The 24,268-nt window shown below is 41.0% G+C and overlaps 1 protein-coding gene across 2 annotated transcripts in view; it reads left to right on the forward strand.

The window, feature by feature from the left end:
• Window positions 1-24,268, forward strand: part of SMC5 (structural maintenance of chromosomes 5) — an 84,211-nt gene that overhangs the window by 11,693 nt on the left and 48,250 nt on the right. For both annotated transcript variants that reach the window (XM_080669799.1, XM_080669800.1), the window contains exons 3-8: window positions 4,513-4,565; window positions 16,529-16,691; window positions 17,366-17,500; window positions 19,052-19,192; window positions 21,842-22,003; window positions 22,566-22,637. In XM_080669799.1, the coding sequence (XP_080525925.1) occupies window positions 4,513-4,565; window positions 16,529-16,691; window positions 17,366-17,500; window positions 19,052-19,192; window positions 21,842-22,003; window positions 22,566-22,637 (726 nt within the window). The remainder of the gene's footprint in view (window positions 1-4,512; window positions 4,566-16,528; window positions 16,692-17,365; window positions 17,501-19,051; window positions 19,193-21,841; window positions 22,004-22,565; window positions 22,638-24,268) is intronic.

Genomic DNA, 24,268 nt, shown 5'->3' on the forward strand with positions numbered 1-24,268 from the left:
CCATACCCCTGTAAAGATCAACAATTAAGCTTGAATCAGTGGTCATGTTATAAATGCTATACTCAACAGTTGGAAAGGGTACGTTCTTTTTTAAGTACAAATAGAACATTTCTAAAAACCATCTACTGAGCCATAAAGCAAATATCAAAAATATCAAATAATTTTTACCACACAGACCATATTCTCTGACCACAATGCTATTAAGAGAGAAATAATAATAAGTTAATTAAATTTTTTCTATTTGTTCGGAATTAAAAAATAATACACAGGTCAAAGAAAATTCTTAATGGAAATTGAAAAATAAGAGCAAATTAATAAAAGAATGAACAATGATATAAGTACCACAAAACCAAAACCTGCTTTCAAAAAGACTAAGGAAATTAGTAACTTCTGAGAAAGTAAAGTGGAGGGGGTAGGTAAAGAACAAAATATAAAAGAATGAAAAAAAGTAACAGTTGGTATACAACATTGTGATCCAAACAACCCCCAAATTGAAGTGGCTTGAAAATACAAAAGGTTAATTCTTGCCCTTACTATTTGTAGGCCCTTTGTGGTCACTTAGGTACCTAGGCTAAGAAGTCAAAAAGCCACAATTTGTATCAGAAAAAATGAGCAAAAGCAATTCTACCATGGTTCTTGGAGAACCAGAATATTCATGAACTGCCCTGATAATTACCACTGGGGCATTATCCGAATGCCGCAGAGAGTTAAAAGATTATAAGAGAATATTGACAACTTCATGCCAATAGATGTTAAATTTTTAAAAAGTGAATATGTAGGTTTCTACAACTAAATAAATTACCGAAGCTGACTCTAACTAGAAAAAAATAAATGAGCTGTTGCATTTTTCTCAGAACACCACCTAATTATGGATTAGTTCAACAGCAATAATTTCTTATGTAGAGAATATGACTAGGTACCAAAATCAGTCAAGGAAAGAATAAGAAAATTGTAAGCCTGTCTCACTCATGAATATAGAGGTAAAAATCTCAAAAGCCCTAGCCCAGTGGTTGGCAAACTGCGGCTCGCGAGCCACATGCGGCTCTTTGGCCCCTTGAGTGTGGCTCTTCCACAAAATACCACGGCCTGGGCGAGTCTATTTTGAAGAAGTAGCATTAGAAGAAGTTTAAGTTTAAAAAATTTGGCTCTTAAAAGAAATTTCAATCGTTGTACTGTTATTTGGCTCTGTTGACTAATGAGTTTGCCGACCACTGCCCTAGCCAGTTTGGCTCAGTGGATAGAGTGTTGGCCTGCGGACTGAAGGATCCCAGGTTTGATTCCGGTCAAGGGCACATTCCTGGGTTGCAGGCTCAACCCTCAGTAGGAGGCGTGCAGGAGGCAGCCAATCAATGATTCTCTCTCATCATCGATGTTTCTATCTCTTTCCCTCTCCCTTCTTCTCTGAAATCAATAAAAATGTATTTTAAAAAAAGATATCTATAAAAATGCACAGCAAATTCAAGAACAGGTCGAGCTTACGTACTACCATGGCTGTTCAACTTCGTACTGGAAGTTCTGTCAAAGGATACAGGCTGGAAAGACAAAACTCAAGTCACAGGTCATATGAGTATCTACATAAAAACCACAAAAGAAACTCTAGATAACCTTTCTGATGAATTAATATGGAATTTTATCAGGATTGCTTGATACAAGATTATCTAGCAAAAATTGCATATCTGTACACTTAACAATTAATAGAAAAATGCATACCATTTACAAAAACCAGAAAAGTACAAGTTACATAGCAATAAATAAAAGATATGTACTATAAAATTTTATTTAAGAACTTTAAAGTTTTGCCCTAGCTGGTTTGGCTCATTGGATAAAGCATCGGCTTGTGGACTGAAGGATCCCGGGTTCAATTCCAGTCAAGGCCACATGCCCAGGTTGTGGGCTTGATCCCCAGTAGGCAGTCGATCAATGATTCTCTGTCAGCATTGATGTTTCTATCTCTTTCTCCCTCTCTGATATCAATAAAATACATTGAATAAATAAAATAGAAACTTTATAAAGTTTTCCCTGGCTGAGTAGTTCAGTTGGTTAGAGCATTGTCACAAAATACCAAGGTTGCGGGTTTGATCACCAATCAGCACATACAAGGATCAATCAATGAATGTAAAAATAAGTGGAAACACAGATCAATGTTTCTCTCTCTCAAAAAAAAATCTATCAATAAAAATTAAATAAAACCTTTAAAAGTTTGATTAAATGGAGAGAACCACTATATTAATGGGCAGGAAGACCTAATATATTTGTTCTTCACATTGATCTGCATATCCAGTGTCATTCCGCTCAAAGTCCCAACACTGTTCATAGGAAACTAGAGGCACGGTGCATGGGATTTGTGCACTGGTGGGGGTGTGGCCTGCGGGGATCGGCCCACTGTGGGAGCGCCGCTCATCCCAGTCAGCTGAGCTGCTGTAGACCCGCCCTCTGAGAGGCAGCTCCCTGGTCCGGCATCTTCCATGGAGCCGGAGCACTCACCTCTCCAGGGGAACCCAGTCAGGGCCAGTCCCAGGGACAGTAGCACTGAGAGGCAGCAGAGTAGCCCTCAGTCCCGTGGCGGCCACAAACCTGCCTCCCAGCCTCTGGGGTCAGCTCTGTGAGCCCAGCGGCGGCAGCTGTGCTGCGCAGCCTTTGGGCATCCAGAGTAGGCAACAGGGAGCGAGGAGGAGGAGCCTGTGGCAAGGAGGCAATGATTGCAGTCTGGGTGTCTGCCCGTCGGCCTGGGGTTTGCAACGGGAGCAGCCACTCATCCCAGTCAGCTGAGTGGTGCTCCTACTATGGTAGCACACTGACCACCAGGGGGCAGCTCCTGTGTTAAGCATCTGCCCCCTGGTGGTCAGTGCGTGTCATAGCGACTGGTCGACCGGTCATTCTAGTTCCGTCATTCGGTCACTGGGCTTTTATTATATAGGATTACAAGCTGGTTCTAAAATTTACATGGAAGAGCAAAAGGCCAAAGAATAACTTAGATCAGCCATGGGCAAACTACGGCCCGCGGGCTGGATCCGGCCCGTTCGGCTGTTCTATCCGGCCCGCGGAGCTGAAAGAGTGGAGGGTTCTTTTGCTCTCCCCTCCGCTCCTTTACTTTGAATTTATATTAGTTCACACAAACACTCCTCCATGCTTTTGTTCCGGCCCTCCGGTCCAGTTTAAGAACCCATTGTGGCCCTCTAGTCAAAAAGTTTGCCCACCCCTGGCTTAGATACTCCTAAAGAAATAGAAAAAAAATTGGGGAAACTTGTCCTATCAGATATGAGTTAATAGAAGTTACAGTAATTTAAGACATGTGCTATGTAGGACTATAAAATAGACCACTGTGATGTGACAATGAAAAGCCCAGGTATGAAATCATGATTAGTAGACTCTTGACTTATGACAGAACTGACATTGTAGATGAGTGGGGATAAATAGTACTGAGTACCAGATAGGACAAAAAGAAATTGAGTCCTATCCTCACACTTAAACAAAAATCAATTTAAGGTGATTGAAGATGTAAATATGATCGACCAGAAAGTTTTTAGAAGCTATTAGTAATAGAGAAGAATATCTTTTAACTTTGGGTTAAAAATATTTTGTGTGTGTGTGTTTGTTAATCCTCACCCTATGATATTTTTTCCATTTTTAGAGAGAGTGGAAGGGAGGGAGGGTGGCAGAGAGGAGAGAGAAACATCCATCAGTTGTCTGCTGTATGCCTCCCATCCCCTTGACCAGGGAATGAACCCAAACCCTGGGCATGTGCCCCTACCAGGAATCGAACCCGAGATTCTGTGGTGCACGGGACAATGCTCCAACTAACTGAGCCGCACTGGCCAGTGCAAACAAGTTTTGTTTTGTTTTTTTCATCTTCCTGGGACTCAGTTGTGAAGATAATTATTTGCAAGGTGTCTTATTGTCTGATTTAAGAACCAATTGGATTTTTTTTTTTTTTTTTTTAGGCCCAGGGTCTGTTTTCATGCTTATGCTCATATACATATAGAAACTAGCTCAAATAGTCTATGTTCATTGTACTTAAGTTTATTTTATTCTGTATATTGCTCTTTTTTCAGAAAAATATTTGGTGACACTTATGCCCTGACTAATAACGGGATAAGTAATATTGGAGTGGTTGTTAATAATATTTAATCTATGCAGCTCCTTTGAAGTTTCCAATGGTAATGCGATTGGGTATATATTTCTTTGTCATTATTCTATAGAAACTGTTTTCCCACTGGCTTGCTTGCTTCTCTCTGAGAGTGTGTTTGTTATAGTGGCTAAGGACACTGGTTCTGGAGCCAGATTATCTGGGTTTAGATCTTGCTCTGTACCACTTATTAGCTTTATAAGAGGCTGTCTGGCAATAAATGGTAACTAATATTGCTTTTTGTGAGTGGAAACAATGAAGGGGCTTTTCGTACAGAAAAGCTATTGAATGAATGTTGATCTGACAAATAATAATGACATTTCTAGATCTCCTAACCTGGGAATGTCATCATACAGTTCACTTCGTTTGTTTTTTTTATTTCTTAGGTTGGCTTTTTTGTGAAGAGAGGATGTTCCAAAGGCATGGTTGAAATTGAATTGTAAGTGTTAAAATCACTTTTTTTCCTATAATTTTTTATTTTATGTTCATTCTCTCCTGAAGGTTTTAGAAAACAATAGTCCTAATATATAAAAAGTCAGGGGCTGTCATGACCGAAACAACTGGTCGGGAGACCAACAGCAGGCTGCGTGGGGCGACAAGGCCAGCAGGGGGGTTAGTAAGGGACAACCAAACAACTGAACAGCAGGCTGCGTGGGGCGACCAGGCCGGCAGGGGGGCTAGTGAGGGATGACCAAATGACTGAACAGCAGGCTGCATGGGGTGACCAGGCCGGCAGGGGGGTTAGTGAGGGACAACCAAACAACTGAACAGCAGGCTGCGTGGGGTGACCAGGCCAGCACGGGGAGTTAGTGAGGGATGACCAAACGACGGAACAGCAGGTTTTGTGGGGCAACCAGGCCAGCAGGGCGGGCAGTTGGGGGTGATCAGGCTGGCAGGGCAGTTGGGGGCAAACAGGCCAGCAGGGAGGGGCATTTGGGGGTGACCAGGCCGGCAGGGGTGCAGTGAGGGACGACCAGGCCGGCGGGAGGAGGCAGGCAGATAGGGACGACCAGGCTGGCAGAGGGGGGCAGTTGGGGGCAACCAGGCCAGCAGGGGGGGCAGTAAGGGGTGACCAGGCAGAACAGGGGGGCAGTGAGGGGCAACCAGGCCAGTTGGGAGCGACCAGGCTGGCGGGGGGAGCAGTGGGGGATAACCATGCTTCGGGGGGGGCGGTATTTGGGGGTGACCAGGCTGGCAGGGGTGCAGTGAGGGGCGACCAGGCTGGCGGGGGGGGGCAGTGAGGGGCGACCAGGCTGGCAGGGAGGGGCAGTGAGTGGTGACTAGACTGGCGGGGAAGGGGGCGGGGGCAGTTAGGGGCGACCAGGCTGGCAGAGGGGGGCAGTTGGGGGCAACCAGGCCGGCGGGGGAGGGGGCAGTTGCGGGCAACCAGGCTGGCAGGGGGGGCAGTAAGGGGCAATCAGGCAGGCAGGCAGGTGAGCAGTTAGGAGCCAGAGGTCCTGGATTGTGAGAGGGATGTCTGACTGCCGGTTTGGGACATCCCCCGAGGTGTCCCGGATTGGAGATGGTGCAGGCTGGGCTGAGGGAACCCCTTCTCCCGTGCATGAATTTTGTGCACCGGGCCTCTAGTAATATAATATTATGACATAAATATTGGAAAATTTCAAGAATACATAATCCAGATAAGGTTTTTTAATGCATCTTTAAAACCTAAATTATAAGAATTTCCTTTTGGAAAAATTGTTAAGGAAATTATAAGTTTATGGGAGATAATTAAATAGAAATATGTCGTTGTTAAACATTTAATATGAAGTTGCAGTATTTTTTACAAATTTAAGGTGTCTGTGTGTGCATACTGATTTTGAAAGTAATGCTTGCTAAATGTAATATAAAAGTGTATAAAGTTGAAAATGAAGGCCTTCTTGATATAATTTTACTTCTAGAAATAACCGCTGTTAATAATTTGGTGAATCTCATGCATAGCAAGTATTTGGCACCTCAGTCTGCATTTTCCATATCCTTCTTCATGACAGAGATCAATAATTCATTACAGTATTCTTTTTCCTCGAGCTTAGATGTTATCAGTTTACCACACTTGGCAGCCATTTCTTTTTTCTTTTTTTTTATATCAGAGAGAGGAAGGGAGAGGGAGAGAGAGAGAGAGAGAGAGATAGAAATATCAATGATGAGAGAGAATCATTGATCGGCTGCCTCCTGCATGCCCCCAACTGGGGATTGAGCCCTCAACCCAGGCATGTGCCCTGACTGGGAATCAAACTGTGATCTCCTAGTTCAAAGGTTGATCCTCAATCACTGAGTCATGCCAACTGGACCAATTGTTTCTGTCTTATATAATTGTTTTCTATTTCATTAATTTCTACTATCATCTTTACTAATTTTTCTTTAAACCTTTGGCTTCTTTGCTCTTTTTCTGATTTCTTTCAATGGATATTTATTGTACTAATTTTTAGTCTTTTGTTAAGGTTAAAATTTTCCTCTCAGTATTTACTTCCAACTCCCAAATACTTTTTTTTTTTTTTTTAATTTAAGTTAGGTTTATTTGGCTCACTGCAGCAAGGGAGGAGAGACTACAGAGAAACCCAGGGCATCCCAGAACTAGGAGTTGAGAGGGACTTCTTAGAAGATCTGTGCTTGTGCTGGTGAGACTAAGAAAGGGTTTGGGAAGCAGGGGCCATTCTGGATTGCAGTCTGTTGAAAGGAGGGGGTGGGCAATTAGATGATCAGGTCTCCATAATTTGATAGTTAATTATTAATTCATTATTGGTTAGTTTTATCTATAATGATCTAGCAGGCAGAAAGATGAAAGTGGGTCTGTAGACAGCATTAATACGGGAGCAGGACTCCTGTGAGTTGGAAAGGGATATGTTTAGTCTCATTTTTGGTTTCAGAGTGGCTTCCTCTCTGTCTTGTTGAAACGTAGATGATATGGAGGGTCCTTGTAGCACATTGTTTCTATTCAATGGGCATTGTCTGTGTTCAGTTGAATACATCATAGTCTGGCTGCCAGCAAGGCTGGTTTTTGTTGTTATCTTCTGTTTTCATTTTTTCACACACCAAGAAACTGGTAATGTCTTGGAGGTATCTCTGTACCTTGGCGCTGGCTGCATGGCTTTGGCTGACTGCCTTTACTTCCTCTGTCTCTTGATTTCCCTCAAGTAGGGAGCATTGGATTCCTTTCCACACTAACATCCTGGGTATCAACAAGGCTCATTGAGAGGTCAGTGCAGTGCCCTGAGACCTTCAATGGTTGCCTCATCTGGTGTCATCTATCTAAACATTAACAAGGCAGAGAAATAAGAAAGCACAGTTTTATCCATTTTAAACATGAGACATTGCCCCCTCCCTTAACTCTCGTGTGACTCAATTTCCTTGAGCGATTCAGATATTCACAGATATCACAATTCTGTTTGCAATTCTATAAGAATAATATAAGCAGTAAATGACCATTAGACCATCCCCGCCTCCCAATGCTCTTTTATGCAGGGACACATCATCAAAGTTTGATCAAGTATTAACAATGAAAGCATACATTTTGTGCTTTTTGGAAAGAAACTCTTGCATTGCTTTGAGTAGAACCAAGATGTATGAAATAATAGCAGCTGTTATTTTTCTTTGTTTGTGTTTGTTTGCTTGTTTTAGCAGCTGTTATTTTTAAGACCTTTTAAATGTGTCAAATGCTTTGCATATTTTTTTCACTTAATCCATGCAGCCACACTGTGAAATTAGTATCATCATCCCCATTTTATAAATGAGGAAGTTGTCACTCAGAGATTTGAAGTAACTTGCTCTAGCCCTCTCAACCAGAGAGTAACAAAGCAAGAGTCACAACCAGGCCTGTCTGACTTAAGCCCACTTCTCCCTGGCAAGCCAGAGAAATTGGGTACTTTAGCCTTCAGAGGTATCCCACTGTGGATATCTGTGCCATGGGAGCTTCGGACATACTTTGAGCCCCTCTGGGCCTGGCCACTTCTAACTCACCTTACCCATGATGAGTGATCGCCACCTTAATGGCCAGGAAAAAACCCATCCCTAGTCAAAGTCCTTGTCCCCTCACTCCTCAGCCTCCCTCATAGCTCCTGCTTCCTGATAGTCAAGCTCAGAAACTGTGTGAACACAAACTCAGGCAGCCCTACAAAAAAAAAAAAAAAAAAAAAAAGGAGTGGTCCCATGATGTCAAGCCTGAAAACCTGGGCCAATTTGAGGTAGCCAAAGGTACTTCAAAAAGGCCAAAATGTTTTTCTTCACCCAAGAATCCTCTAGGTTAGGGTTTTTTCACACACTGAGCTGGATCCTACATGGCTTCTGTGTGGCTTGGTGATATCATCAAGACAACATCTGAGAAATCTGCCTTCATGAAACTCCCTCCTGCCTGTTACACAGGTCTTGCAATTGTTCCATGACTAGATCCTCCTGGTGTGTTGTTCATGTCCTGGCCACCACCTTTATGCCACTTAGAGGAACTCCCATCCCTGGGATTCATAAGGATAAGTGATACTGTAGCAGGAAGAGCTGGAGAAGAGACTCAGGAGGGAGGGTGGAGGTCAGCTCACAGGAGACACCTCCAAATGACCAAGACATTCGGAGCATGGTACCTGGGGCATGGATTTACTCACAGTTGTACCTATACACAAGCTTTGTGCCAGGTCTTGTGGTTGGACTGCAACACATTCAAAATTCATCCAGTGAATTAATTGGCTGGGGCTGCCATAGGACCACAGAGTGGCTTAAACAACAGAAATTTATTTTCTCACAATTCGGAGGTTAGAGTCCAAGATCAAGGTGTCAACTGGGTTGACTTTGATATTGTGTATTTGTCAAATATGGCCTTTATTATGTTAAGGTATGTTTCCTCTGTTCCCAGTTTGCTGGGAGTTTTTGTCATAAATGTATGTTGGATTTTGTCAAATGCCTTTTCTTCATCTATTGATATAATCAAATTATTTTTATTCTTCATTTTGTTTATGTGGTGTATCACATTATAATTGATTTGCGGATATTGAACCAACCTTGTATCCAGGGAATAAATTTTACTTGATCATGGTGTGTGATCTTTTTAATGTATTGCTGAATTCGGTTTGCTTATATTTTGTTGAGGAGTTTTACATCTTTGTTCATTAGGGATATTGGCCTGTAAATTTCCTCTTTTTTATAGTGTCTTTGTCTGATTTTGGTATCATGGTAATGTTGGCCTTGTAAAATAAGTTTGCAGCCTTCTCTCCACTTCGATTTTTTTGGAATAATTTGAGAAGGATAGATAGATATTCATTCTTTGAATATTTGGTAAAATTCACCTGTGGAGCCATCTGGTTCATAGCTTTTGTTTGTTGGGAGTTTTTTTTTTTTATTACTGATTCAATTTCATAAGTAGTTATCAGTCTGTTCAGGTTTTCTGTTTCTTCTTGATTCAGCTTTGGAAGATTGTATGTTTCTAGAAATTTAATTAATTTCTTTTAGGTTGTTCACTTTGTTTATCTTTTCAAAGAACCAGCGAGCTCATCGATCGTTTGTATTTTTTTTAGACTATTTTATTTATTTCCACTCTGATCTTTATTATTTCCTTCCTCCTACTCACGTTGGGCTTTGTTGTTATTTTTCTAGTTCCTTTAGGTATAAGATTAGATTGTTTATTTGAGATATATTTGCTTTCTTGAGGTAGGCTGTATTGCTATAAATTTCCCTTTTAGAACTGCTTTAGCTCTGTCCTACACATTTTTGGGTCATCATGTTTTAATTTTCATTTGCCTAAAGGCATCTTTTGATTTCTTCTTTGATCTCCTTGTTATCCCCATTCATTGTTTAGTAGCACATTATTTAGCCTCCATATTTGTGTGTTTTTTAGTTTTCTTCTTTTTTAAAAAATATATCTTGATTTCAGAGAGGAAGGGAGAGGAAAAGAGAGATAGAAACATCAATAATGAGAGCGAATAATTGGCTGCCTCCTGCACATCCCCGACTGGGGATCAAGCCCGAAACCCAGGCATGTGCCCTTGACCAGAATCGAACCTGGGTCCCTTCAGTCTGCAGGCTGATGCTCTATCTACTGAGCCAAACCAGCTAGGGCTAGTTTTCTTCTTGTAATTGATTTCTAGTTTCATACTATGTGATCAGAAAAGATGCTTGATGTGATTTTACTTTTAAATTTATTGAAACTTGATTTTGGGCCTAACATGGTCTGTCCTGAAAATTTTTCCATGTGCACTTGAAAAGAATGTATATTCTACTGCTTTTGAGTGAAATGTTCTAAAAATATCAATTAAATCCATTTTGTCTAGTGTGTCATTGAAGGCTGCTGTTTCCTTTTTGATCCAGACAGAAGTCTGGATAATCTATCATTGGGTGTCAAGGAGGTGTTACAGTGCCCTACTATGACTGTATAGCTGTTGATCTCTCCCTTTATGTCTGTCAATATTTGCTTTATATATTTAGGTGCTCCTACATTAGGAGCATGGATGTTTACTAGAGTTATATCCTCTTCTTGGGTTGACTCCTTTACCATTATAAAATGCCCTTCTTTGTCTTTTACAGGCCTTGTTTTAAAATCTGTTTTGTCTGATACAAGTATTGCTACCCCAGCCTATTTTTCATTTACACTTGCACAAAACATCTTTTTTACATCCCTTTACTTTTAGTCTATGTCGATCTTTCAATTTGAAGTGTGTCTCATTAAGGAAGCATATGTACAGATCTTGTTTTTTTTTGGTTTGGTTTTCTTAATCTGTTCAGCAACCCTGTGTTTTTTGATTGGACCATTTAGTCCATTTACATTTGAAGTAATTGTTGGTAGGTATGTAGTTATTGCCATTTGGATGTTTTTAAGTTGATGGTAGCTTAATTTTGAACATATTCTAAAGTTACTAAAGTTTTTTATTCATTCTGTCCAGATTTATGTTTTGTCGGTTTTTTTTTAAACTTCTTTTGTGTGTTTGTGTATCTGTTAACGTATTGTAATTACACATGATCTTTCTACTTTTGCCTTTTAACCTTTGTAGTAGGTTTATAGTTGGTTGATCTACTGCCTTTACTCTGAATTTAACTTTTTCAATGTTTTTTTCTTATATATATATATTTTTAAATATATTTTTATTGATATTTTACAGAGAGGAAGAGAGAGGGACAGAGAGCCAGAAACATCAATGAGAGAGAAACATCGATCAGCTGCCTCCTGCACACCTCCCACTGGGGATGCGCCCGCAACCAAGGCACATGCCCCCGACCAGAATCGAACCCGGGACCCCCCAGTCCGCAGGCCGACGCTCCATCCACTGAGCCAAACCGGCCTCGGCTTCTTATATTTTTTAATCATATTTTTTATCTTTTCTGCTTAAAGAAGTCCCTTCAACATTTTCTGTAATACTGGTTTAGTGGTAATGAACTCCTTTTTTCTTTTCCATATCTGGGAACCTCTTTTCTGTCCTTCAATTCCAATGATATCTTTGCTGAGTAATCTTTGTTGTAGGTTTTTGCAGCTGATAGTCTTACGTGAGCTCCCTTATATGTAGCTAATTGCTTTTCTCTTGATAGTTTTATGATTCTCTCTTTGTCTTCAGTTTTGGGGATTTTAATTGTGATGTGTCTTGGTGTGGACTTCTTTGAGTTCATCTTGTTTGGGACTCTGCTTCCTGGACTTGAAAGTCTGTTTCCTTTGTCAGAATAGGGAAGTTTTCCACCTTCCTTAACTCCATTTCATTTCGTTCTCATTATATGGTTTTCAATCCCTTGCTCTCTCTTATCTCCTTCTGGTTCTCCTATGATGCAACTGCTGTAACATTTGATGTTGTCCTAGAGGTCCTTTAAACTGTCCTTATTTTTAAAAATTCTTTTATCTTTCTGCTGTTCTGGTTTGTTGTTTTCTGCGTCTTTCAGATCCCTGATTCAGTCCTCTGCTTCATCTAATCTGCTGTTGATTCCCTCTAATGTATTCTTAATAGCTTCTATATCTTTGTTGAGGTTCTCACTGAGTTCATCTATTTCCCACCTAAGTTTATTGAGCATCCTTATAAACAGTTTTGTTTTGTTTTTAACTCTATATGTGGTAGATTGCTTGACTCCATTTCATTTAGTTCTTTTTCTGCAGTTTTGTCCTGTTCTTTCATTTGGGATATGTTTCTTTGTCTCCTCATTTTGGTTGATTCCCTGTGTGTGTTTGTATGTGTTAGGTAGATCTACATTTCCCAGTCTATGCAGAGGCCTTATGTTGTAGGTGTCCTATGAGGCCCAGTGGCACAGTCTCCCTGTTTATCTGAGCCCTTTGCTCCAGGAGTGTCCCTTGTATATGTGTGTCTTCCTGTTGTAGTTTAGCCTTGATTGTTGTTGGCACATCAGTGGGTGGGATTGTCCATGCTGACTGGTTCTGAGGGTTCGCCTCAACTACAGCAGACAAGCTGTTGTGTGGGGGCTGACTCCATGGAGTGGGAGTTGCTTTAGTGGGGTTCTAGTGCCAACTGAATCCACCTTCAGGTGTTGTTGTTTGTGGACCTCATTGGGTGTGGTGTGAAACTGGCCACTGGGTTTGTTGGTTCTAGAGCAGTGGCTCTCAACCTTTCTAATGCCGCGACCCTTTAATACAGTTCCTCATGTTGTGGTGACCCCCAACCATAAAATTATTTTTGTTGCTACTTCATGACTGTAATTTTGCTACTGTTATGAATCGTAATGTAAATATCTGTGTTTTCCGATGGTCTTAGGCGACCCTGTGTTTTCTGATGGTCTTAGGCGACCCTGTGTTTTCTGATGGTCTTAGGCAACCCTGAACCGCTGCTGTAGAGCCTAAGACCATCAGAAAACATATATTTACATTACGATTCATTAACAGTAGCAAAATTACAGTTATGAAGTAGCAACGAAAATAATTTTATGGTTGGGGGTCACCACAACATGAGGAACTGTATTAAAGGGTCGCGGCATTAAAAAGGTTGAGAACCACTGTTCTGGAGGCTCTTAGGAGGGGCTCTGGCGCTGACTTTGGTCAGCCGTGTTTTGTGCCTGGCTTGGAGTCATCTAGTGGAAGCTGCAAAACAATCTATGGTTAGTTGTTGCTCGTGTTGGTCTTAGAGGATCTTGGGAGAGACTATGCTTCGAACCAAGGCTGGCCGCTACTTGTGCCATGCTTGGGACCCTTTGGTGGGCACCACCATGTGAGCTGAAGCCAGCTGCTTCTAGTTGAAACTATGTTCCAGGCCACAGCTTATTCCAGTCTTATGGCCACCTGATGGGAGTTACAGTGTAAAGTGAGACTGGGTGCTGCTTGTGCTGGAATTGGGGCCCATTTAGCAAGAGGCACAGGACACACTGAATTCAGCTCCTGCCTAATTGGAGGCCTTTGAGAGATTTTAGGAAAGTGCAGCACTAGCCAAGGCCAGATGCTTGGGTGGAAAAGCTGTTGGAAGTGGCTTGGGCTGGTGCTTGAGTTTGGCTGTGGTCTTAGGGAATCACCAGGCAAGGAAAATGGTGTTAACCAGATTAATGGAGATCACAGATTTGGTGCCTGCCTGCACCTGCTGTCTGGGTGAAGAAGGGGTTAACAGAGGAGTAATGGTATCTGCCAGCATTTACATCCTAGGAAAGATATACCCTTACTCCAATCCCCACTCCTGGCCCTCTCCCTGAAGCCAGTCAATTTTGTTTCTCCCCATATGTCCCTGGTGCTCTTCAAGCTGCTGCCCCTCACTGGACTGCAGAGCAAGTCCATCTGTGAGTGAGGAAGTCTGTAAATGGGCCCCACAAGAGGAAGGCCTGGGACTCCAGTAGATCTCTGTCTCACTCAGATGCAGTCCATGTTGGTTTTCACAGCCAGCTGTTATGGAGACTTCTCTTCCTGGCACTGGTGCCCCAGGTTGAGGACCTGAGTGTGGAACTGGGACCCTATGTGCTCCTCAGGGAATCTCTACAGCCAAGATAGTTCATTGCCATACCATGTCTCCATCCCTCCTACTAGTCTTTCTTTGTGGCTTCTTTTTTATATCCTTCGTTATGGTTATCGGACTTCTTTTTAGCTAGTCTTCAGGTGTCACTGATGGTTGTTTGGTAATTTTGGTGTGGTCATGGGAGGAAGTGAGCACACCTTTTGCCTACTCTGCCATCTTGACTACAAGTCCCTTAATAACTTTAATTAGAGACTAATGTTAATTAAATATCTTTATCTTCCTACTGAATAAGATCATGAAAGACATATCTATTATTAGTTTATACTGTCTGTGTTTGTCTAGAATTGCCCCACACATTTTCTCTTTGCCTTGCTTTTCATTCTTTCTTGCATTTTTGTTCTTCCCTTTGGGATCTTTTTCTGCTAGAGGACATTCTTCATAGTTCCTTTTAATGTGGAACACTTAGTTTTTGTCTGAAAATGATGTAATATTGCTTTATCTTGAAAGCTGTATTTGCTAGATATAAAATTTTACATTGATAGGTTCTTTCTTAGCCCATGCTAATTTTATTGTCTTCTGATATGAGCCTAATTGTAGTTTCTTTGATAGGAATTCTCTTTTTGTCAGGAGGTTTTTGAAATTATATCTGTTTTTGGTATTTTGTAGTTTTACATTATATATTTAGGTGTGGGTTTATTTTTTATTTATTTTGTTTGGGATTTAATGAGATTCTTCAGCCTGTGATTTGGAAAATTTATCTGTTTATAAAATCTTCAAATATTGCCTATGACCCATTCTGTCTTCCCTCACTTCTAGAACTCATTAAACAGATGTTAGACTTTCTTACTCAGTCTCAGTCATCCATGTCTCTTAACAGCTTTCACATTTTTCTTCTTTTTATGTCTTTGTGTAGCATTCTAGGTCCATTTCTCTTTGGATTTTGTGTGGGTTTTTTTGTTTGTTTTTTTCTCAGATCTTCTTGTTTACTGCTTATATTTTCAATATTTTCTTAAAATACCGTTTACCTATGTATTTTATTCTGGAGTTCATTAATTCCAATGTAATTATACTTTCTACTATTTCTGCTAGTTCTTACTCTTGATGCTTTGGTGTATGTGTGTGTTTCCAGTGAGCCAGTGAGATGCTCCTTTATCTTTGAACTTTATCTGTGTTAATTCTTTGAGGATTCAGGTAGATTCCTACAGAAAGAATTTTTATTAACTTCTGTCACAGACCATTGAACACTTTCAGTCAGTATATAGAATTTTCAGTGTGAGGGTTTTTTTAACCTCCGTAGGCATGTCATTTAACTTCAAGGTGCATCTCTGTTTGAGACTGACTTGCTAGTAACTTTTGGGGGAGGTTTTCTTGCTTGTTTCACAGTTCAAGCCATAGTTTAAGACAGGCAATTTACCTTGCTACTGGTGTGGTAGTGAAGGAGTATTTCTAGTTTGCGCTTACACTGAGCGTATATAGCCTTTGGGGGATGGTTTTAATTAGACTGTCTACCTTTGTAGCTCTGGGCTATATTTGCAACACCCCTTTACTGTGAGATCATGAATGTGCAAGATTACTCTTTTGCCAAATGCCCTCAGGGTGAAAACCCACTTAATTTTTTTCACTCCTGGGTTCCTACTTGGGATTTTGACCAGAACTCATTTCTTTCATGCTAACTCATAAGTGCATTTATGAAGGTATTTTAGTATTTTATCTATCAATTTTTGTTGTGTTTGTAGCAAGATGATTTTAAAAAGTCTACTTTATTATTCATTCTGCTGGAAATGAAAGTTTAAAACAACATTTTTTAAGTCCTAAAATCTTACTGTTTGGAGAGTTCTGATTATAGTATAATATATATATAAAACATTTATAAATTATCATATAGCTATTGGATACCAATAATTTATCTTTCTACCACATGCTGCTGATTCCCAGTGAAGAAGATGAATGAACAGATGAGAAGTATGGTGCAGTAGTACTCCTGAAAGCAAGAAATAAGTAAATACCCTTCTTTTAGGTTCTTTATCATTTACTGTCCCTGTATAGCCATGTGATATAGTCCCCTCTGAATTCATAGTGGAGTACATAATGAGGAGAAGCCATGGACAGGCTAGTTTTGATGTCTGGAAATATGTACGCAAGAATTGGTTTCATTCATACATTTCCCAAGTAGAGGGATTTTCAAGGTTTGACTGTTACATGCTTTTATATATCAGCCCATTTTGAATTGCAATCTGATTGGAGAATAGCATAATGATTAAAGGATAAATAACTTCAGATATGTGAATCCTCTGGCAGTGTTTGGGAATTAGTATTGGAATTTATTTCAATTTTCTTTTAAGTTTAAATAATTTTGAATGTTGAAAAGAGTACTAAATTATGTGTTAATACTAATAAAATGTCAAAGTTTTCTTCTCTAGATGGACAAAAATATCATAAGGAATAAAAATTATAATAACCTTGTTCGGCAACCTTTGGTGCACGAGTATTTTGAAAATTTTATTTCTGAAATAATGTATGTATTTTGAATATAAATGTTTTTAAATTATTTTTTAACTAGGTTCAGGAGTTCTGGAAATCTTGTAATTACTCGTGAGATTGATGTGGCAAAAAATCAGTCCTTTTGGTTCATCAACAAAAAATCGACAACCCAGAAAGTAGTAGAAGAGCAAGTTGCAGCCTTAAATATTCAAGTGGGCAATCTTTGCCAGTTTCTACCTCAGGTATGAGAGAATTAAATGTAAAGATAGGAAAGCTTGGTATATAATGTTTCCTTTTTATGCTATATTAGAGGCCTGGTACACAGATTTGTGCACCGGTGGGGTCCCTCAGCCTGGCCTGCGCCCTCTCGCAATCCGGGGCCCCTCGGGGGATGTAGCAGTGTGCGAAGCAGCAGGCGGCCGGGGAGGAGCCTGAGCCTGGGCTGGTGCCGCACCGCTCCGCTCCTGCTCATCCCTGCCTCACTACGCCTACCATGGCTGCTGTTCGTTAGTGCTGCTGCGGAGGCAGGAGAAGCTCACGCTGCCGCAGCTGCACTTGCTAACCGTGAGCCTGGTGTCTGGCACCCATCAGTCAGCTGAGCAGTGCTCCCCAAGTGGGAGTGCACTGACCACCAGGGGGCAACTCCTGCATTGAGCATCTTCCCCCAGGTCGTCAGTACGCAAAATAGCAACCGGTTGACCGGTCGTTCGGTTGCTTAGGCTTTTATATATATAGATAAGTTTATTTCTATTATTTTAAAGAATAATATGTGAAAGGACACAGTTTATATTAAGAGCATATCTCAAAACATTTTTTTCTTTTATTTCATCTTGACAAGAGTGATCATTGAGTGAAAAATATTTTGGAGATATTTATAAATGATAATAGTTGCTGATATTTAAGTTTTGTGCTCTAGGATAAAGTTGGAGAATTTGCAAAACTCAGTAAAATTGAACTACTTGAAGCTACTGAGAAGTCAATTGGTCCTCCAGAAATGCATAGATATCACTGTGAACTCAAAAACTTCAGGGAGAAAGAAAAACAACTAGAGGTATTTGTAAATGGACAACTCATTTTAATTGCCCCTTGTTGATTTCTGTGTCTCAAAATGTGGAAAAGTGAGTTCTGATCCATTGAGTAAATTCATATATTTGTGATTTTTTTCATGCAGGATTGTATTGCTAACATTAATTAAATTAAGCTACAAAAAGTGAGAATAGACTTGAAAAATGTAATGTTTGAAATTTTTTACTATCATTTCATCAAATATATGTTATTGAATTTCTAAGGAACTAATAATAGTATTACAAAGTATTTTTGTCTCACAAGTTTCAGTATTATTCTCTTACTTAATATTTATTAAATACCTACTATGTGCCAGGCATTTTGTAAGGCTTTGGATAGTGCAGCAAATACCATACAGTTTTTAATATAGTGTCTCTGTTCAGCCAGTTCTGATATTATTTCAGTTGTATGAGGGTAGACTTTGTAAGAAAACTATACATTTAGTAGAAGTGTTGATTTTTTTTCACCTTTAATAAAACATAAATTAAAATGTCTCTTTTTGCATATTGTTTGTAAAGGTGTTTTACTTAATGAATCATTTCTCAGGGCCTAGAAACTAAAATAATTCTGTAAGTTTTTGTAATAAGATATCTTATAAATGTTTTTTCTTGTACTGTAACTGTCTATACTTTATAATATGTTTTTGTTATAATTTAGTATAATTTTTATTATTACACTTATTCAGAGTGAATGACCAAAGGAGTTGTAATTATTTTACTTTCAGATCTCTTTTTACCATCCCCACATCAAACAATCTAATATTCCCATCTGAAACACTTACTGAAATTACCTACTGTCATGTGAAAGAAAAAAAGCATATATTATACTAAAATCTAAGTACATCTTTGTATTTGTTATTTTGCAGTAGCTTTTCTTCATCTCATTTCTAAGTCCTTACATTATGGGTGTTCATAACATTAATATTTTCATTTGTATATCACATTACAGTTTATGAGCTTTTATCCAAAGCAAGTGAACTGCTTCTACCCTTGAGATGAATGAGGCAGTTAACTTTCTTCTCTTTAAGTGAGAAAAGTCCAGGCTCAGTGAGGTGGCAGGGCTTCCTCAGAGTCACATGACTAATAAATTATAGTGCCTAGACCAGAGCTTACATGTGCACATTTTCCATAGTTTTTTTGTTGTTGTTGTTTTGTTTGTTAATCCTCACCTGAGGATATTTTCCCATTGATTTTTAGTGAGAGTGGAAGAGAGAGGGAAAGACAGAAACATGGATGTGAGAGAGACACATCCATTGGTTGCCTCCTGCACATACTCCGACCAGGGCCCAGGCTGGGGAGGAGCCTGCAACCAAGGTACATGCCTTTGACCAGAATAGAACCTGGGGCTCTGGTCTACAGGCTGACGCTTTATCCACTGAGCAAAACTGGCTAGGACTGTTTTACATAGTTTTTAAGAACTTCTGTGGAATTCTTTACTGTAAAATTTTGTTAAATAAAATACATTTTTTATTATTAAAAAATTTGACGTGTTATCTTTTTTCAGTTAAACTAATAGTGTAAACAAATATTTCTTTTAGACCTCATGCAAAGAGAAAACGGAATATCTAGAGAAAATGGTTCAGAGGAATGAAAGATATAAACAAGATGTGGAGAGGTTCTATGAACGTAAACGACATTTAGATTTGATTGAGATGCTTGAAGCTAAAAGGCCATGGGTGGTAAGTTCTTAGTTATTAGAGGCAAAAATAGTGATTCTTGAAGTAGAAGAAAAGTTAGAAAGGAGGACTCAAATTCCAATTAGGTGCTTTTGTTCATTCTTGCTTTTATAATCCTAATATATAAAGAGCCAGGGCCGTCACGACCTAAACGTCCAGACCACCGAACACCAGGCTAGGGTCCCGGCCGGTGCGGTGAAAGTCAGTCCTGGGTCTCAGCTGGCGTGGCGGAAGTCAGTCCTGGGTCCCGGCCGGTGCAGCGGTAGTCAGTCCTGGGTCCCGGCCGCCCACAGTGTGGCGGCAGGAGGGAGCTTTGGGAATGGAGCCATGCTGCCATTGGACTGGCCTCTGGGTCCCTCCCCCCGCCCGCAATTCCGGGGAACCAGGGCCATGCTGCCATCAGACTGGCCTCTTGGTCCCTCCCCCCGCCCGCAATTCCGGGGAACCAGAGCCATGCTGCGATCTGGGAATCTTGGTCCCTCCTCCTGCCCACATGCTGCAATTGGACTGGCCTCTTGGTTCCGGCCCGCAGGCTCGGGGAACCAGAGCCATGCTGCGATGGGACTGGACCCTACCCAAGGGGTCCCGGATTGTGGAGCATGCAGGCTGGGCTGAGAGACTCCCCCACCCCAGTGCACGAATTTTTGTGCACTGGGCCTCTAGTATATAATAAAATGTATCTGTCTCTGTGTTGTTATATAGCTGTGTGCTACAAGTGACAGTTTACTAAGTCTAAGGACTCAAATCTGGGATTTCTTCCGAATTTTTGTCCTTAACAGAGAGCTTTGTTTTATAAAATGGTGATGATATAAAAATGTTTACACATGTAAAAATTAAATTCTTGAGTGGCCTCCGGTCACGAAAAAATTTACTTGGGAGTGTGCTTTTAATATCAAATTCGGCTATAGACAGGTAGCTGAAGAATATAAGCTGTAATCTTCGACTCACGTGCTTCATAAGTTTTTTGAGGCTACTGTTTCTAATCACTGTGTGATGTATATTTTATTATTTATGACTGCAGTTTGAGCTAAAGATTCAGTTCCCTCATTGCATTCCTTTACAGTGGGTGAAAAGAAAGAAAAAAGTTTTATAATGTTTGTTCCAGGGTTAGGATGGAAATAATTGTTACTAGAGTGGATAAATATGTGCCTCTATTTTTGTCCCTCTCACCCCCTGCTGTTACTTCACCCTACCCTGTCTCATAATTCCATTATTAAACTTTTTCCATTCTTCCACTCATTTTTATTACATTTTTCTGTATCCATTAGTACTCTTGCACTTACTTTATCTTTGTTTTACAAAGTCTTCAGTTTCTCTTTTATTTTCTAACTAGAGGCCAGGGGCACGAAATTCGTGCAGGGGGGAGGGGTGGTGTCCCTCAGCCCAGCCTGCACCCTCTCCAATCTGGGACCCCTTGAGGGATGTCCAACCGCCCGTTTAGGCCCAATCCCACTGGGCCATTGGACATCCCTCTCACAATTCAGGACTGCTGGCTCCCAGCCGCTTGCCTGCCTCTGCCTGATTGTCCCTAACCACTTCTGCCTGCCAGCCTGATTACCCCCTAACCACTCCCCTGCCAGCCTGATTGACACCTAACTGTTCCCCGGCCGGCCCGATTGCCCCTAACTGTCCTCCCCTGTAGGCCTGGTCGCCCCCAACTGCCCTCCCCTGCTGGCCCGGTCACCCCTAACTGCCCTCCCCTGCTGGCCTGGTTACCCCTAACTGCCCTCCCCTGCTGGCCTGGTTACCCCTAACTGCCCGCCCTGCAGGCCTGCCCCCCCCAAGTGCCCTCCCCTGCAGGCCTGGTCCCCCCCAACTGCCCTCCCCTGCAGGCCTGGGCCCCCCCCCAACTGTCCTCCCCTGCAGGCCTGGTCCCCCCAAACTGCCCTCCCCTGCAGGCCTGGGTTCCCCCCAACTGCCCTCCCTTGCTGGCCTGGTCTCCCCCAACTGCCCTCCCCTGCTGGCCATCTTGTGGCAGCCATCTTTTGTGTCCACATGGGGGCAGCCATCTTTGACCACATGGGGGTGGCCATCTTGTGTCTTGGAGTGACGGTCAATTTGCATATTACTCTTTTATTAGATAGGATATTGACATCAGTCTTTTTTCTTTCTTTTTTGCTTTACTTTAATGTTTACTTATGTTCTTTTTAACTTCATCTTAGTGCTCCACTTATTTTTATTAATGTCTGTGACATAACAAGCATCATTTTCACCTGCATGCTTCTTTTTGTGTGTTTTTTTTTACTCATTTTCCTTTTGTCATACACTTTTTTTCATTTTTATTTTCTATAACTGAGTTTCTTTTGCTTCTTTATACATTCCTGTATCCCTTCTCTACTAAGAGACTAGAGGAGAACCTCATTTTACTAGCCATTAGGATATCAGAAACAGGAAGAGATGGATATCAGAGTCCAAACTACTGATGGAGATAAATGCTCAATGAGTTTCAAGACTCTTAGTAAATCATTGTGTTCGTATTCACCATTTCTGAAGTTGTTTCAGGGGGCAAATGTTATATTAATAGAGCTGTCAAGTGGATATCAAAACAGTCTTTTCATAGATTTAGTTTCAGCTTTTACCTTGATGTTAGTATATGTGTTAGTTTAAGCTAGTAGTGCATAACTTACTGGGTTTTTTTTTAATAATTGCAAGGAATATGAAAATGTTCGTCAGGAATATGAAGAAGTAAAACTAGCTCGTGACCGAGTAAAGGATGAAGTAAGAAAACTTAAAGATGGGCAGATTCCTATAACACGTCGAATTGAAGAAATAGAAATGCAGCGTCACAATTTGGAGGCTCAAATCAAAGCAAAGGTACTTTCCTGGCTCAATTTTGGACTTCTGTATTTTATTTTAGTACATACAAAAAATATTTTGCAAGACATGTAGGGTTGGCTCCTTAAGTTTTTTAACTAGAAATTGTACCACCATAGGGCTTGCAACGTTCTAATCATCACTGTTAGAAGGTTGCTACTTTATAGAAATATCAAGATATAAAAAGAGGAAAACAAAAGTGATTAATTATAAGAGAATTCAAGTAATATTCCTGAGAATAGTTTAAACTATGGACTCTGCTATCTTATAGGATTGTTTTTAGGATCAGATGAAAGAACATGAGAAAATAAATGTGAAGAGACTAAAAAACATGTCTGCGTATTGCTACAGTTGTTTTTAATACCCATAGGAATAACCTCCTATAGATTTGCAGATAACGTGTGTGTTTTTTTTTGGTGGTAATGATATATTTGGTTTGAAAGAAATCATGGAAAAGCATTGTGGGTTAACTTACATAACAATTAATATTTGGATGGGTGAAGCACATAATTTATTTTGCTTGAGTTGTTAACATCTTTCCCCTTCTGGTTCAATCTTACAGGCAACAGATATTAAGGAGACATCTCAAAAATGCAAACAAAAGCAAGATGTTATAGAAAGGAAAGATAAACATGTAAGATTTTGTATTGAAATTTTTATTATACTAATTTGCCCTAACGTTTGTGTTCGGGTCTGGATTTTGGGATCACCTTTTGTTTGGGAATTGTCTTAACATCTTCCTTATTCTCTATTATAATCTATGAGGGAACTAATGTTTGGAAGTATAACCATTGCATAGAGGATAATTAGGAAAAATTGCTCAAAACTAATCATAGGTATGCATTATCATCTTTATAGCTGGGTGGCTGTACTTTTTTTTTTAATAGGGTAATGATAAAATTGGATTCAGTTACCTTAATAGCAAAAAATAAATTATAAGGAATTTATTTTGTTTATTTCAAGAGTAGGGCATTAAAAAGCTGATTACAAAGTATTTTTTATGGGTAAGGCTTCAGGCAAAATTATTTTAGAATGTTAGGCAAGAAAGTGGGGTTTTTAGCTAACAAATCCCCAAATGTAAGTGGGGTTCTATTTTCTAGGACCATTCAACAACTAAATTTTAAGTTATCTGTTTTGGGGGGTAGATATGCAGCCTCACCCCTTTCCTGTGCCTTTATCTTCAAGTCCAAGGCTTCTTTCATTTATTTCCCTAGAGAATAAACCTCAGATTTTCATGGCAGAGGCTTTGGCTGCCAGTGTTATGTGCTCAAGGTATGTGTATGGGTATATTTGGGTAGGAGGTAGTGCTGGAGTAATTATGTTCTACATGATGTCTATACTTGACATTTCCTTATTCTAAGAGTCTCTGGGATTTATTTTCTTTTTTTATAGAATTGTCAGCTCTTATTGTTCCTATCTCTTTCACTCTTTTTTTTTTAAAAAAAAATAGCATTATATTAGTTTTAGGTATACAACATAATGATTTGATATTTGTATGCTAGAGGTCTGGTGCACGAAATTCGTGCACAGGAGTGGTGGTGTCCCTCAGCCCAGCCTGCACCCTTTCCAATCTGGGATCCCTCTCACAATCCAGGACTGTTGGCTCCCAACCACTCGCCTGCCTGATTGCTCCTAACCGCTTCTGCCTGCCAGCCTGATCACCCCCTAACCACGCCCCTGCCAGCCAGATCTATGCCTAACTGCTCCCCTGCAGGCCTGGTTGCCCCCAACTGCCCTCCCCTGCTGGCCTGGTCACCCCTAACTGCCCTCCCTTGCCAGTCTGCTCACCCCTAACTGCCCTTTCCTGCTGGCCCAATTGCCCCTAACTGTCCTCCCCTGCAGGCCTAGTCCCCCCCAACTTCCTTCCCCTGCAGGTCCTGTCACCCCCAACTGCCCTCCCCTGCAGGCCTGGTCCCCCAACTGCCCTCCCCTGCAGGGCTGGTCCCCCCCTACTGCCCTCCTGAACAGGCCTGGGTTCTCCCAACTGTCTTCCCCTGCAGGCCTGATCACCCCTAACTGCCCTCCCCTGCAGGTCTGATCTCCCCCAACTGCCCTCCCTTTCAGGCCTGGTTCCCCCCAACTGCCCTCCCCTGCAGGGCTGTTCCCCCCCAACTTCCCTCCCCTGCAGGCCTGGGTCCCTCCCAACTGCCCTCCCCTGCAGGCCTGGTCACCCCTAACTGCCCTCCCCTGCAGGCCTGATTTCCCCCAACTGCCCTCTCTTGCAGGCCTGGTCCCTCCCAAATGCCCTCCCCTGCTGGCCATCTT

Source organism: Plecotus auritus (genome assembly GCF_963455305.1).
Source record: "Plecotus auritus genome assembly, chromosome: 5".
Lineage (NCBI taxonomy): Eukaryota > Metazoa > Chordata > Mammalia > Chiroptera > Vespertilionidae > Plecotus > Plecotus auritus.